This window comes from Ictidomys tridecemlineatus, chromosome 5 (genome assembly GCF_052094955.1).
Source record: "Ictidomys tridecemlineatus isolate mIctTri1 chromosome 5, mIctTri1.hap1, whole genome shotgun sequence".
In the NCBI taxonomy this organism is placed as follows: domain Eukaryota; kingdom Metazoa; phylum Chordata; class Mammalia; order Rodentia; family Sciuridae; genus Ictidomys; species Ictidomys tridecemlineatus.
In genome coordinates, this window is record NC_135481.1 from 37,042,565 (window position 1) to 37,057,394 (window position 14,830).

Genomic DNA, 14,830 nt, shown 5'->3' on the forward strand with positions numbered 1-14,830 from the left:
GGTGGTGTCTTAGGATCCTGGAAAATGAGTAGGCATCAACCAGGTAAAAAGAGGCAGGAGGAGAAGCCTTCCTGACTGACCCAGAATCCGAATGGATCCTGAAGAGTGGCTCTTCTATAACACTGTGGTCATTAAGTCATGAGGTGGACTCAGATACACCAAGGCTCCAATCACATGACTATTCACCATTCCACCATTCACCAACACAACCAGTCTAAAGAGGCAGGGCTTGTTCTGGTCCCCAGCAAACAGAGAGGAATCGTTTCTGGTTTCTGAGTACTGCCATTTTCAATTTACAAATCCCAGCCTTGCTGTGGCTATTTTATTTATCGCAATGACCTAACCAACCCACTGGTGGACAAAGGGGTAAAAGGAGTACCTAGCAACACCAGGCTTAGACGCACAGAGAGTTTCCTTTTCTCCTCTGTATACTTTCACACTCCTTCATATGAACAATGTCACTTCTTGCCCCCCATTTTTATATCAATGGCATCTTCCGTCAGCTCCATCACTAATGAAAGGAATATTAGTGGAGATGGGATATTTTCTTTTCTTTATCCTTCCCTTCTGCTCTTGAGCTCTAAGTCAGAAAGTTTGGGAACTGATGGAAATTGGAAGCAGAATTGAATTTGCCAAAATATCTTGGAGCCTGAAGAACTTTGCCATCAGGGTCAGATCATTTATCTGAAGCAGGTTTGACTCTATTCCACGCCTGTCAGCAAAAGCCATAGCTTCTCTATCCCAGTAGCTGAGCCCCTGCAAACACAGCAGGCCACCTTCAGACTAGAGAGACTCCCAACAGCCCTCTGTTGTCAAAGAAATTAAAAAGTTCACAACTTTGCACAAGGAACTGAATTTTCTTTTAACAGCATTGTGCCTTATCTTGGACTTGCCAATGATATTTTTTAAAAATTTCTGTTTCCTTGTATTTCCTCCTCTCCATAAAATAAAAATTAATTGATAGACTTCTCTCAGGCCACCTCCTTGTAGAGTTTCTCTGAACAGTGTGGTGCTGAGATTTTGGTAAGCCTCTAGGTCACTGAACACACATGATCTCAAGGGAACTGGTTCTACTCTCAGCCTCACTCTTTTCCTCTTTAGGACAAGAGAATTGGATCTCAAAACGAGTTCTGAAAATTACCCAATTGCAATCTAAGAAAAAATGAGCAAGGATGAACAAAATTCTGGATCTTATCCATTGCTTGGAATTGGGAACATAAAAGGATATCAACAATGAGAACAAGCATTGCTCTCCATAATAATAATAATAGCAATACCACTTCATGGGTTTTAATATGTCTGACACGTACAAAAATATATGATCTTACTTAATCCCCACAAACTCTGTAAGGAGAGTTAATAATTATAAGGAGAAGGAAATTGAGGCTCAGAGTTTGCACAGCTAATAAGTAAGGTGAAACGATGACTTGAACCCTTGTCTCTCTGACTTCAGAATCTCTGCTTTTACTTATATTGTTACATTTACCCCGTATCCATGATTTTGATCTTTTTCACAATAGCTCTGGATATTGAGAGTTGTGATTTCCAGGCAGCAAAAAACAACAAGGAGCACCATACCAGTGCCATCAGCTCCAGGCATCTCATTGTGCGGAGGGGGCAGCCCTTCACCATCAGCTTGCACTTCCGTACTTCAGTCCACAGATTTCTTCCTACCCTGAAGAAGGTGGCCCTAATTGCACAAACTGGTAAGTGGATAGGCCTAGATATCTTTGGCAACGGTACTGTGGGATTTCTCTCTCCAAAACAAAAGAGAGAGGAAAAAGGAACAAAAGACCCACACTGTCATGGGGTCTTAAGAAGTCCTGCCCACCTGGAGATGCCATGAGATAGTGTGCATAATAAATGCTGTCTGTTACGATTCAGAATTTGCTCAGCAGCATTGTCAAAGGGGGTTTCTTTTGGTTGTAAACTTAGTTTTTGTAGAAAAGCCTGAATGGGCTCTAACTCAGGGTAAATAAAATATCTAATTACCACTATTTGTTAAATCTGTACTACATGTCCAATATTTTTAAAAAATATTTTTTAGGGGCTGGGGATGTGGCTCAAGCGGTAGCGCTCTCGCCTGGCATGCGTGCAGCCTGGGTTCGATCCTCAGCACCACATACCAACAAAGATGTTGTATCCGCCGAGAACTAAAAAAATAAATATTAAAAATTCATTCTCTCTCTCTCTCTCTCTCTCTCTCATTCTCTCTCTCTCTCCCCCTCCCTCCCTCCCTCCCTCTCTCCTCTCTCTCTTTAAAAAAATATATATATTTTTTAGTTATCAATGGATCTTTATTTTATTTATTTATATGCAGTGCTGAGAATCGAACCCAGTGCCTCACACATGCTAGGCAGGCGCTCTACTACTGAGCCACCACCCCAGCCCCTACCTGTTTACTATTGAGCCCAGTACTTCATGTGCAATATCAGTCCTCACATTGGCCTCCCTGCTCCCCTACTCTTTTTTTTTTTTTTGTAACTGAGAATGAACCCAGGGGTGCTTAATGACTGAGCCACATCCCCAAACCTTTTTATTTTTCATTTTGAGACAGGTTCTTGCTAAGTTGCTTAGGGCCTCGCTAAATTGCCAAGGCTGGCTTTGAATTTGCAATTCTCCTGCCTCAGCCTCCTGAGCCGCTGGGATTATTGGCATACACCACTGTGCCCAGTCTTTCTCCCCCACCTTTTTTTCATATTTTTTATTGGTGCATTATGGTTGTACATAATGTGTATTTGTTGCTACATATTAGCAGATGCACACAATATAATTATATAATTTGGCCAATATAATTTCCCAGTCTTTCCCTTTCACATTGTCCTTATGAAGCAATTATAATCACCCATCCATACCCATGGGTTCCCCCATTCTCAGATTTAACCAACCACATATGGAAAATTCCCTGAGAGTGGATTATGTCTGTACTGAATACATAGACTTTTTCTTGACATTATTCCTTAAACAATATAGCATAACCAACAATAAAAAAAGGAGACAATAAAAAAATATAGCATAATGACTATTTACATAGGACTCATATTGTATAAGGTATTATAAGATATACAGAGATTATTTAAGATATATAGGAGGATGTTCATGGGTTATATGCAAATAACTAAGCCATTTTATATAAGGGACTTGAGCATTCTCAGATTTCTGCAGGAGGTCCTGGAAAAAAATCCCCCACATATAGGGAGGGATGACTACATTAATATGGCCATATTATTGACTATGAAACTTTCGAAAAGTGTAAGCAATGAACGATGAGAACCTGTGCTCTCCTTTACCTTTTATTGTTCCTCATTACTGGATAGGCCTCTTTCGTTCTCCTCCAACACAAACTTTCACCTCCCCCATCTTTGTAATACCCTGACTTTCTTATTCTGATTGTGACCAAGAAGTCCAAATGGCTGATTTATCATTGTGGGATTACAGGACAGCAGCCTTCCAAGACCAATGGGACCCAAGTCACTCTTCCCATTTCCACTATGGGAGACCAAAAATGGAGTGCAGCAGTGGAAGAGAGAGATGCCCATTTCTGGGCCATCTCTGTGACCACATCTGCTGATGCTGTCATTGGCCACTACTCACTCCTGCTGCAGGTCTTGGGTGAGAAGGAACACCTCTTGGGCCAGTTCACAGTGCTCTTTAACCCATGGAGTAGAGGTACGTTTGGACCCAGGCTACCCTGGACTGCACCAAGGCATTGGAGCTGAGGTGCAGGTCTGGGAGGGAGCCTTCTCAGACGCAGCATCTGTCTGGTCAGTCGCAGCATCTGTCTGGGTGTCACCCTGGTAGAAGCGGCCTGGGGCTTTCCACTGAAACTCCAGGTACTGGCTCAGGTTATTTCAGTTGTGTGAGTTGAGACTCACTTAAATAACCCTAGGAAAGTTACCTTTTAACAGTAAAGGGGCAAAAGCTGGAAAAGGCTGCAGGAAGGCCATGGGATAGGCTTCTCTGTCATTACCTGTCACCTTTAGTCTATCTCCAGGGTGTAGTCAGGTTTTCTGGGGCCAGAGCTTTTATAATTTGAAGGACCCTTTTAAAGAAAAACAATACAATTGAATTGAATTGCTAACTCTCTCCAAGAGGGGGAACTGTGGAGGAGGTCTGTGTTAGTGAGGGTTCCCAAGCTTCATCAGCTTCACAGTAAATGTGCCCAGTTTTGCTTTGCTTGTCTCCATTTGTTTGTTCTGTTCTTGAGACAGATTACAGGGTCCTCTCCATTTTAACTTGTCCAAATATCTAACTGGAGCCCTATAATTCAGCCAGCTTATAGGTGGGCTCCCCTGGGTCATGCAACCTCATATGGCTCATTAAGTGGCCACATCTAGCAAAGCTGAGCCCTGATTGAGGCTGGCGCTATTACATCTAGAAAGGGCCATTGAGGGGCTGGAGTTGTGGCTCAGTGGTACAGAAAGTGCCTAGTACAGGTGAGGCATTGGGTTTGATTCTCAGAACCACATAAAAAAGAATAAAGATATTGTGTCCATCTACAACTAAAATTATTTAAAAGAAAGTAAAGGCCATTAGATATGACTGATTTGCCCTAATAAATTAGGACCCAATGGGGCATATTCTCTTCCTTCCCATTCTGAAGATTGGATCTTTCCTTTCCTTTCTAAATTTGCCACACCCACCTTAATCTGGTGGGCTCCATGAAGGATTGATTGGGAGAATGGAAAACAGTTCCTTCCTGGCTTTCCTGTCCTTGAGACTTCAGATCTTGAAAGACCCTTTCATTACATGAGTTTCTCTGCCAGCCTGAGGGCCCCCCTTTAAAAGGCAAGATGGAAAGTCAGAGGAAACATGGAAAGTAAAAGAATCTTCACAGATTCCTAGAGCCCTATCCTGGACCCAGGTCCTGACTATGTTTCTCTGTGGTACCTGAAGCCCAGTGGCCTCACTCTCTCTACTTCTCTCATCCAGGGTGGTGTTTTCCAATCCCTACTGCCTGCTTTGGATGGTCCTGCCAGTCTTCAGTTCAGACCCTTCTTTCCTATTCCAAAGGGGTAGGCAGGTGGAGCAACAGATGAGAATTAGTGTCCATTCGGGAGCCCTTATTCCATGTGGGTGAACGTGGATTCAGGGCCCTTTGCTGACAGAGGCCCCATGGATCTCCATATAGGGAAGACCTTCAAGCCATTTCTCCCAAAAACTGAGGCTTTGGTGTACCTCTCACTAACTGAGTCCAAATCCAGAGCTAGAGCCTGGCAGCCATAGTAAAGACGAGCAAAGACAGTACTAGAACAGTGCTGGGTTCAAAGGGAAGCCACAATCTTGGCTGGTGCCAGGATTCCTGGCTTCATGCTTCAGTGAAGCATGCTCACATGCTCAGGCCACTTAAGGAGGCCTTTCATGTGAGTGTGCCAGTGTGCATGGAGGTGTCGGTCAGGGCAGTGGTGAATTGTTGGCTCTGATCCTTTGGGAGATGACAAAAAGAGGTTGAGAGCCCAGGCAATGGCACATGCCTGTAATCCCAGGGGCTCTGGAGGCTGAGGCAGGAGGATCATGAGTTCAAAGCCAGTATCAGCAAAAGTGAGGTGCTAAGCAACTCAGTGAGACCCTGTCTCTAAATAAAATACAAAATAGGGCTGGGAATGTGGCTCAGTGGTCAAGTGCCCCTAAGGTTAACCCAGTACCAAAAAAAAAAAAAGAGGTTGAAAGATTCTCTGGCATCTCAGTCTCAGCGTATTTAGGGGCTTTCCTGGATTCAAAAGGAATGTTTACCTCATATGATGAAAGTTATGCAATGGACTTTATAAAGAGGGCTGTATCCCAGCAGAGAAGAGGTGGTAGTGCTGCCTGTGCTCTTCCCAGAGCCCTACAGATCATGGGACCAAATACCTCCATTTGAAGTGATTTCTGAAGAAATGATTCGTAGCTGACTTCATAGAGAGTACTCAGAATGAATGCACAGGAGTTAAAGGCTCCTTGGAATACAGTTCTGTGATTTTAGACCCCAGATTTAAAGGATTTCCTGATTTAGAATATTCTATCCTTATCTTGCCTGGAGTACCTTCATTTCAGCTTGATGCCTGTGGAGGGCCCCAGAGAGCTGTAGCCCATTAGCTTTTCTGGATGGCCTAGAGATTTTTATTTTTATTTATTTATTTTTTGTACCAGGTATTGAATCTAGGGTCACTTAACCACTGAGTTACATCCCAGCACCCCCCTTTTTTGTATTTTATTTAGAGACTGGGTCTTGAGTTGCTTAGGGCCTTGCTAAATTGCCAAGATTGGCTTTGAACTCACAATCCTCCTGCCTCAGCCTTCCAAACTGCTGGGATTACAGGTGTGCAACTTGCTCCCAACCTGGAAATCCTTTTAAGAGTTCCCAGGAACTAGTATAACTGCCCCCACTCTTCCACATCACCAAGTCAGAGAGATAAGACTTGGCAAGCAGAGCTGTTCCCTGCACTGCTCCCAGCTTCCTGGAGTGAGCCATGGTCTCCTCCAAAGTTGCCTATCCTCCTCATGATGCCCAGCCCAGCCCTGGGGTGAGGAAAGCAGAAGAAACTTCAGGAAGAGATGGTAGGAGTCTTAGACCTAAGGCACTGCTCCTTCCTCCTGTCTTGCCTCAACTCCTCTTCCCTCTGCTCACTCCTGTTTACCTATGACTTCCCTTGAGCTGATACTGCTCTGTCTGCAAACACCTTCGGGGAACTATTCTGCATTTTAAGGTTGTCTTGTTCCTGTCTGCCTGGCTAACCATGAAGGCCACATCCTGACTGATCCAGGAATTCTGGGCCAGATGTCAGAACCGGCAGTGGAAGAGGGACTTCTTCCTGGATCTTTATTAGGCCCAGAGCTGCAAGGGAGTCCTATAGCCAAATATGACCTGGACTGGGAAGGCAGAGACCTGAGTACAGAGGGCAAGTCTGGCACCCCTCAAACCCTCATTCTTTCTTTCTTCTTGCCAGAGGATGATGTATTTCTACCAAATGAGGCTCAACGCAGTGAGTATGTGTTGAACCAGAATGGTCTTATCTACCTGGGCACAGCTGACTGCATCCAGGAAGAGCCCTGGGACTTCGGCCAGGTATTTGGGACCTCCAAGGGAAGGAAAGGACAGTGGCTATCCTATAATCTTCCATGTTCAGGCCAGACAGAGCTGTCAGATCCAAAAGTCCCTGATTGTGAGATCATTTCTTAAGCCCATTTTAGCCCTGTGGTACCTCCCTTTCTACTGGGTCTCATCACACCACCTTCCACAGCTGCCAGAGTTATTGTCCCCAAAGCTGTGGCACATGAAGTCTCTATTAAAATAATCTCTAATGTCTATAGAATCAAGACCAAGTCTCCTGGCCTGATACCCAAGGCCCTTCCAATGAGGCACTGCTTTCCTTTCCCCACAAGCTGCCCCGTGTCCTAGCTACAGAGTGTCAAGGCTGAATGTTTCCTCTGCCTGGAACAGCTTCTCCCTTTATCCTCTGGAAACTCCTATCTATCTCTTAAGACTTCCTGAAACAGCTTTCCCCATACCCTAAAGGCAGAGGGATTCTCTCCACTGCATTCTCTCCTCTGCATTGGTGTCTCTATAGAGCCCTGAAATCTAAGGCCATGTATCTATCTCTAGCTCTAAACTGGGGGCTCCTCCAGAGCAGGAGTTACCTTGATATCCTCCAAACCTGCTTCAGGTATGGGGCAGTAGGAGCTCATGAAATAAAACAGTGATGGTCCTCAAGAGTTCACACCCTCTCATGTGTGTCAAATAATAGAATAGGCAAAGGTCTGGGTGCTGGGACATAGGGACCAGGAAGCACAGTGGGAGAGAGGGAAGAGACAGAACTCCCACAAGAGACAAGGAGGCAGGTGAGGAAAGTGCAGAAGGGAAGGTGAGATGATGGGGCCGTCCTAGGGAATGAGTGCCTGATCTGGAAACCCTTTATTGTGGCCTTGTGTGGTCTTACAGTTCGAGAAGGATGTTATGGACATCAGCCTGGGCTTGCTAGGCATGGACAAGCATATGGAGAAGTGGAGTCAGCCTGTGCATGTGGCCCATGTGTTGGGTACCTTGGTGAGTGAAAAGTGGGAGCCAGATGGGGGCTGGGGATGTGGCTCAAGCAGTAGCGCACTCACCTGGCATGCGTGAGGCCCGGGTTCGATCCTCAGCACCACATACAAAACAAAGATGTTGTGTCCGCCGAGAACTAAAATAAATAAATATTAAAAAAAAAAAAGTGGGAGCCAGAGGGAAGAAGAGATAGGAAAAGAGCCCTTTGACAGACCTGTCCCACCTGTCCTGGAAGTCCTCAGAATCACAAACAGTCCCCTCTCCCAGGATGTGAGAAATAGTTCCCAGAGAAAAGCCCTGCTAAAGAGGGAAGAAGTTTAGGCAATAGCCTCCACAGGAGCAATAAAAGAAAAAAAAAAGGTATCATTCAGAAAAAGGCCAACTGAGGGGCGGAGGTTGTAGCTCAGTGGTAGATTGCTTGCCTAGCATGTGTGAGGCAATGGGTGCAATTCTCAGCATCTCATATAAATAAATACAATATAGGTCCATCAGCAACTTAAAAAAAAAAAGCCAGATGAGAAGGAAAACCGGTCTGGGATTCCTCAGAGGACTCCTCCTCAATCCTTCCACTGCACCCTCCCAGACCCAACTGTAGTGTCCACATTACCAGTGCTTGCTGCTACCATGGTCAAAGGGACCTGTCTTTATTTCTAAGAATAATGGAGACCACGAAGGTAGCTTGGTGGTTTTCCTTGCCTCTGAAAGTTCTTCCATAGGAGTAATGTGCTATTTCCTTAGGTGCCTCTAAAGTCCACTCTGAAAAGGAAGTAGGACCAAGGCCAGCCTCTATGGAGGAAGAAGCCTCCAAGACACAAGGCAAACTAAGTCAAAGGAGTTAGGGCAAGGGAAGTTAATGACCAATGACCAAGCACCTCCCAGCAGCTTTCTTGCTCCTCTCTGTGGCTCAAGCAGGAGAAATTATTTAAAAACGTAATCCCGGGTCTGAGTTCTAGCAATGACAACCCAGTGGGTCTAGGATGGAGTCCAGAAGTATTCAGATTTAACAAGTCTCCAGTAATTCTGATTTGTGTTTGGAGAGATGCAGTGAACCCTCATGTATTTCATGTATTTTGTGCCGTGGGACTCACACCCACACATTTCCCCAAACAGCTGCAAACTCTCAAGCAGAGGAGTGTCCTGCCCATCCCGCAGGCCCAGACTGCCCAGGAAGAAGCCCTGCTTAACAAGCGCCGGGGAAGTGTACCTATCCTGCGGCAATGGATCACCGGTCAAGGACGACCTGTGTATGAAAGTCAGGCCTGGGTGTTGGCTGCTGTTGCTTGCACAGGTACAGAGCAGGCAACACATAAGTCAGTTACCTGGGCTGCTGTATACTGTCTGTCCTGTGTCCTGAGTTGCCCCTTGACCTTCCATCTGGGAGGGACATCTCCGAAAACAGGCACAAACCTCTACTCTGCAGCTTTCCCCATCTTCATCATGCCCATAAATGGTTCAGCCTTATTAAGAAACCAAAACCACTTCCTGGGAACTCCTTGTCCCAACCAATCCTCCCCAATAGCATTTGTTTTGTTTCTTTTCCTCTCAACAAAGCTGGGCCCTTTTTCAACTGTACTCTCTAAGTCACTTTCTCTCAGAAACATTCCCTCACCCTGCTGCAAAAGAGCAAGTTCTATCCTCTATTCTGCAGTCCTCTCCCATGCTCTATATTCAAGTGTGGGGTAATTTGTACCTCCATGATCAGTCTTTATATGTTCTGTTCTTGAGTGCCAGTTCTAACTTCCTGGTGCTATGCTCCTCCTCCTTCCACAGTGTCATTTGACATTTAAAACAAAGTTTACCCAAAAGAGACACTGAAAATTCTAGCCATATGCATTGTGTCCACTCCCTTGGCCCCAACTTCTCTGCTCCCTCTGACACCTATCAACTACCTTTTCTCTGCAGTGCTACGATGCCTGGGAATCCCAGCCCGTGTTGTTACCACATATGCCTCAGCCCAGGGTACCCACGGGGACCTGTTGGTGGACGAGTACTACAATGAGGAGGGGATCCAGAATGGAGAAGGTCAGAGAGGACGCATCTGGTGAGAAGCCCAAAGGAGATGGGGTTCCAGATTAGGAAGAGCTTCAAACCCTTTTAGTATTGGCCCATGGGAATCCCCACCTCCCAAGCGACTCTGGTACTCAAGAGTAGGCCTTCAGGACTCTTAGAGGCAGGTCAGTCATGTGTGTACTCCCCTTCCTGGAAGTGTTATGGCCATTTTTACAGTGTCCTCCCATCCCCATGGTAACAATGACTCTGCTAGGCCCATTTCTAGAACCACCTACATACTCTTTTTCTTCCCATTTGCATTTGATACCTTCAGGATCTTCCAGACTTCCACGGAGTGCTGGATGACCAGACCTGATTTTCGTTACCCACATTATGCCGGATGGCAGATTCTGTATCCATATGTTCCTAATAAAGGTGAAGGTAAAGCCTGGGAGTGGGCTCAGGACTACCCAGGGCTGCAAGAACTGAAGAGGTCCCCCAGAGAGAAAACAGGAGCAGCAGATATCCCAAAGGGGATCTTGTTCCCTGAAACAGGAGAAGCAGAAGGAAGAATAGTGGCCAGCAGAAAGCTGACCTGATACCAGCATGCTTAGCCATACAGGGAAATGATCTTAAGATGCCCGGATAGTGCAAGTGCTAGGGCAGGGCTAGCAGCATAGGATTTCTGAGGTTCTGGATAGGGATGAGGAAGGTCTCAAGATAGGCTCAAGCTCAGAAAAGGAAACCAGCAGCCATGGAAAGGGTTGTTCCTTGCTCAGAAACAGAACTGGCAGATAGCAAGTGCTTAAGATAGATGACCAATTCCTGTCATATCTGTAGTTGAGCTGGCTTGGGAACTCCCATGTATGACACATGTTCCTCTGACATCCTTCCTGGCCAGTTTCAGAGAGGGCTTCAACCAGAAAGTATTTTTACTACATAGTTGTCTCACCTCTCTCCTCTAAGAAACTGCCTAGTATCACCTGTGACCTTGAGCCTGGGGGAGGGAAAACAGGGTACAGGGTAGGGACTGATGTGATGTAGCAGCTCTGAGAAGAGCAGAGGAAATGTCTGGGAGTGGTCCTCTTGCTCATTAACCTTTCTCTCCCCCAGGCTTGGGATCCTGTGATCTTGTTCCAGTCAAAGCAGTCAAGGATGGGATACTGGAGCTGACCCCTGCAGTGTCAGACCTTTTTGCTGCAGTAAACGCCTCATGTGTGGTCTGGAAGTGCTGTGAGGATGGAAAACTGGAATTGACCAACTCCAACACAAAGTATGTTGGCAACAATATCAGCACTAAGGTTGTGGGCAGTGACCGCTGTGAGGACATCACTCAGAACTACAAGTATCCTGCAGGTACTGGCCAGGGAAAAGCCCCAGGTTTCTCAGCACTGAAATGAGGGGAAGAGATGGGCCAATCAGATATAGGCCAGAAAAAGTCCCAAACTTTTCTCCAATGTATCTATCCTCTATCCATGAGATGTCAGCACCCCTCACATACCAGCTGTGTCAACAAAAAGTGTATTCAGGCATTTCCAAATGTTGGCAAGGGGGGCGGTGTAAAATTCCCCGAGTTGAGAATTACTGCTATAAGACAATACACTTAATACCAAGCCCAGTGTTCAGAAGAGTTTTGCTGTTGCCTCCTTCCCCCTTGCCTCCAACACCCCAGCTCTTCCTTCATATTAGCCAGTGGCACTGCTTTCCACCTATTTGTCAAAAGAAGAAGAGAATCTTCCCTTTTCACCTCCATACACTATCCTCACATGAATCTGCATCCTGAGCTGTTTCTCATCACCTGGAGTTAATCCAGGCCTCATTACTTCTTGTCTACAAGATTACAACAGCTTGCTAACTGGGCCTCTGGCCTCCAGTATCTTCATCATGGTTCTCTTTACAATTTTCAGTTTCCAGAATGAGCTAAGATAAAAAAATCATTATGCACACCCCCAACTCCAGAATAGTCCGTGGCCCCATTACCCTTGGAGTAAGTCCAAATTCCTTCACATTTAATTCCCTGAAAACTGTCCTCAGAGACAATGTTGGCTTGTTGCAAAGCTTACTCTCTCCTTGTTTAAGGGACAAATTCATTTCAGTTGAATAAGTTGGTCCTTGAGTGGCTTGGAAGAAACACATTATCTGTGGTGGCTCTGCCTAACACAGGCATTTTTGTGGGCTAAATATGGCCTTAGAGGTTTGCAAAGCTTTTGTGACTTTGATATCTGAGTAGAAATGGGGTAAATACACGTTAAACTTTGGCTTTAATTAGAAGGGTCTGTACCTGCTAGGTGAGAGGCCTGCTTTGTCTCTTCCATATTCCAGGTTCTCTTCAAGAAAAAGAAGTGATGGAGAGAGTCCAGGAAAAGAGAATGAAACAGTGGAAACCGAATGGCATCAGACCCCCCAGCGACAAGTGGGCTGATCCTCTATACCTGTTCTTGGAAGCACCCAGCTCCTTTCCTTTGAGAGGGGATGCCCAACTCTCAGTGATCCTGTTTAACCCCAGCGACCAGGAGAAGGAGGTGCAGCTGGTGATTGGGGTCCAGGCTGTGTATTACAATGGAGTGTTTGCTGCCAAGCTCTGGAGGAAAAAGCAGTTTCTCACACTCAGCGCCAACCTGGGTAACGCTACAGCCCCACCAGACACCCTTGACACACCAGGCTCCACCCTGGACACTGCCACAGGTCTCCAGAGAAGGCTTTTAACCTCTGGTGCTCATGCATTCTCAATCAGCCATTCAACACATGTTTATTGGGCCTGACATGGCAAAAAAAAAAAAAAAAAAAAAAAAAAGCACAATCTCAACTGCAGTCAGATAAGCAAACAGACTTATCATAACAGTGAGGAGGCATCTGAGGAGGTGAACAGAATACAAGGGCAGGAGAGCATCTCACCTAGGCTGGAGTGGGCTGCCCCCAGATGACTCATGCCATGCTGAGTCTTGAAGGAGGTAGGAAGACAGAAAAGTGTGCTGGCATTCCAGACAGAAGGAACATGAGCACAGATTCCTCCTTCTCCCTGAGATTCTTGTTTAATTGGTCTGGAATGGGGTCCAGACACTGGTGTGTGTGTATATCTAATTTTTTTTAAGCTCCATATGTGTTCTAGGGTTAAGATTCCCTGGATTAGAAGAGTCATTCTGAAACTTTGTCACCCGTCAGTCACTTGGGAAGTCTGATGCTTGGGCTGCATCCAGGCTATGAAATCAGAAACTCCATGGTAGACACAAACATCAGAATTTTTAAAACTTCTCAGATAATTCCAATGTGAGGCAAGTTTGAGAAACAGTGGGCTACAGTTTGCCTACAGGATCGCAACAGCTTCCTGACCATTTCCCTGCCTCCATACTCTGTCATTGTTCCCTCTCCAAGCACAGGGGGAATGGTGTGAGGGCAGTGGTGTCAGAGCTACAGAGAGCCCAGATGATGACGGATCTTGTATATGATGCTAAGGAGTCTTGTTTTTGTTCTCTGAAAAAGGGAAGGAAAAGCAGAGAATGGGAAAGAACTATGTGAGCATATATTCAACAACCATGTGTGTCAGCTTCTTCATTCAACATCATCTCATTTAGCACAAACCATCCCATTATTAGATAGACACTGAGGCCAAAAGAGCTTCCCTTCTTTTAATTCATGGGAACTTTTTCACACTGAAGTGGTCTGCCAAGAGTGTTGGTGGAAGCGGTATGGGGGAATGGAGGGTAAGAATAGGGTCTTGAGCAAGTACAAAGTTTATAGCTGTGTGGGAATCAGGCCTCTTTCTGACCTCAGTGAGAGCTTGAGTCCTTTGCATTGTGTAAGGAACGATGGCTTGTTTCAGGGGTATATGCACTGACTCTGCTCATCATGTATTTCAGATATGAGAATAACTATCAGCCTGTCATTCTCCCATTTTGAGCGAAACCCACCGGAGAACAGCTTCCTCAGACTTACTGTGATGGCAACACATTCTGAGTCTGGTCTTAGCTGCTTTGCTCAGGAAGATGTCGCCATTTGTAGACCACATCTTGTTATCCAGGTAGGCATTGGTTCTTCCCTGAATTGCTCTCATTTGCTGCCACTCTGGTTATTTCAGAAGAAAGCCCAGCTCCTCAAGCTTCAGAGCAGATGAGCATGTTGCATAATTGCCCAACAATGCTAGGTTTGAGAGCTCCTCTCTTGAAAGAGATGACCTCTTACATGTAAGATTAAGATTTTAAATTTCCAAATTTAAATGGTTAAGGTTTCTTAACCATACTTAAAGGATAATAATAAGCTGTATTTATTTAGCCCTTTATACATAGGCCAAAATATATTCACCTCCTTTATTTCAATACAAAAGTCTTATGAGGTGGAACCATTCCTCTTATTCAGATGAGGAAACTAAGTCTAGAGAGCAACGTATCCAAGAACATAAAAGTAGGAAGTTCTAGAAGCTTGTGGCGCTTGGTGCATAAAGCTTATGGCTCTTTCCACAAGTCTACCACAGCCAAAAAAATGAGATCTGATTCCTGTTCAAGGAGGTTTTAGTTTGGTAAAGGAGACACAACATTTGGTCTTCTACATAAGTGCTTTAAGAGAGGCAAAGTCACTAAGAGAAAACTGAACTAAAAGAGATTAACTCTAGCTGGTGGGTTTATGGACAATTTTGTGAAGGAGGTGATATTTATGATGGGCCTTGAAACATGGATATGCTTTTCAGTGCAGAGGTAGGGGAAGGCCATCAAAAGCAGAAGAGGACACAAAGAGGTGCAAAGGAAAGGAGCCTGAGTGTTGGGCTAGGGATGGAAATTCCCTGGCATGGCTGGAGCATCCTAAGGTCAGGGGAAGAACCAGTAAGGT

General features: G+C 45.4%; 1 protein-coding gene across 1 annotated transcript in view; it reads left to right on the forward strand.

The window, feature by feature from the left end:
- Positions 1-14,830, forward strand: part of Epb42 (erythrocyte membrane protein band 4.2) — a 29,655-nt gene that overhangs the window by 11,610 nt on the left and 3,215 nt on the right. Inside the window, exons 2-11 of the mRNA XM_078049020.1 lie at positions 1,521-1,706; positions 3,439-3,669; positions 6,927-7,045; positions 7,919-8,023; positions 9,131-9,308; positions 9,923-10,061; positions 10,344-10,450; positions 11,123-11,365; positions 12,332-12,631; positions 13,867-14,027. Coding sequence (XP_077905146.1) covers positions 1,521-1,706; positions 3,439-3,669; positions 6,927-7,045; positions 7,919-8,023; positions 9,131-9,308; positions 9,923-10,061; positions 10,344-10,450; positions 11,123-11,365; positions 12,332-12,631; positions 13,867-14,027 — 1,769 coding nt within the window. The remainder of the gene's footprint in view (positions 1-1,520; positions 1,707-3,438; positions 3,670-6,926; positions 7,046-7,918; positions 8,024-9,130; positions 9,309-9,922; positions 10,062-10,343; positions 10,451-11,122; positions 11,366-12,331; positions 12,632-13,866; positions 14,028-14,830) is intronic.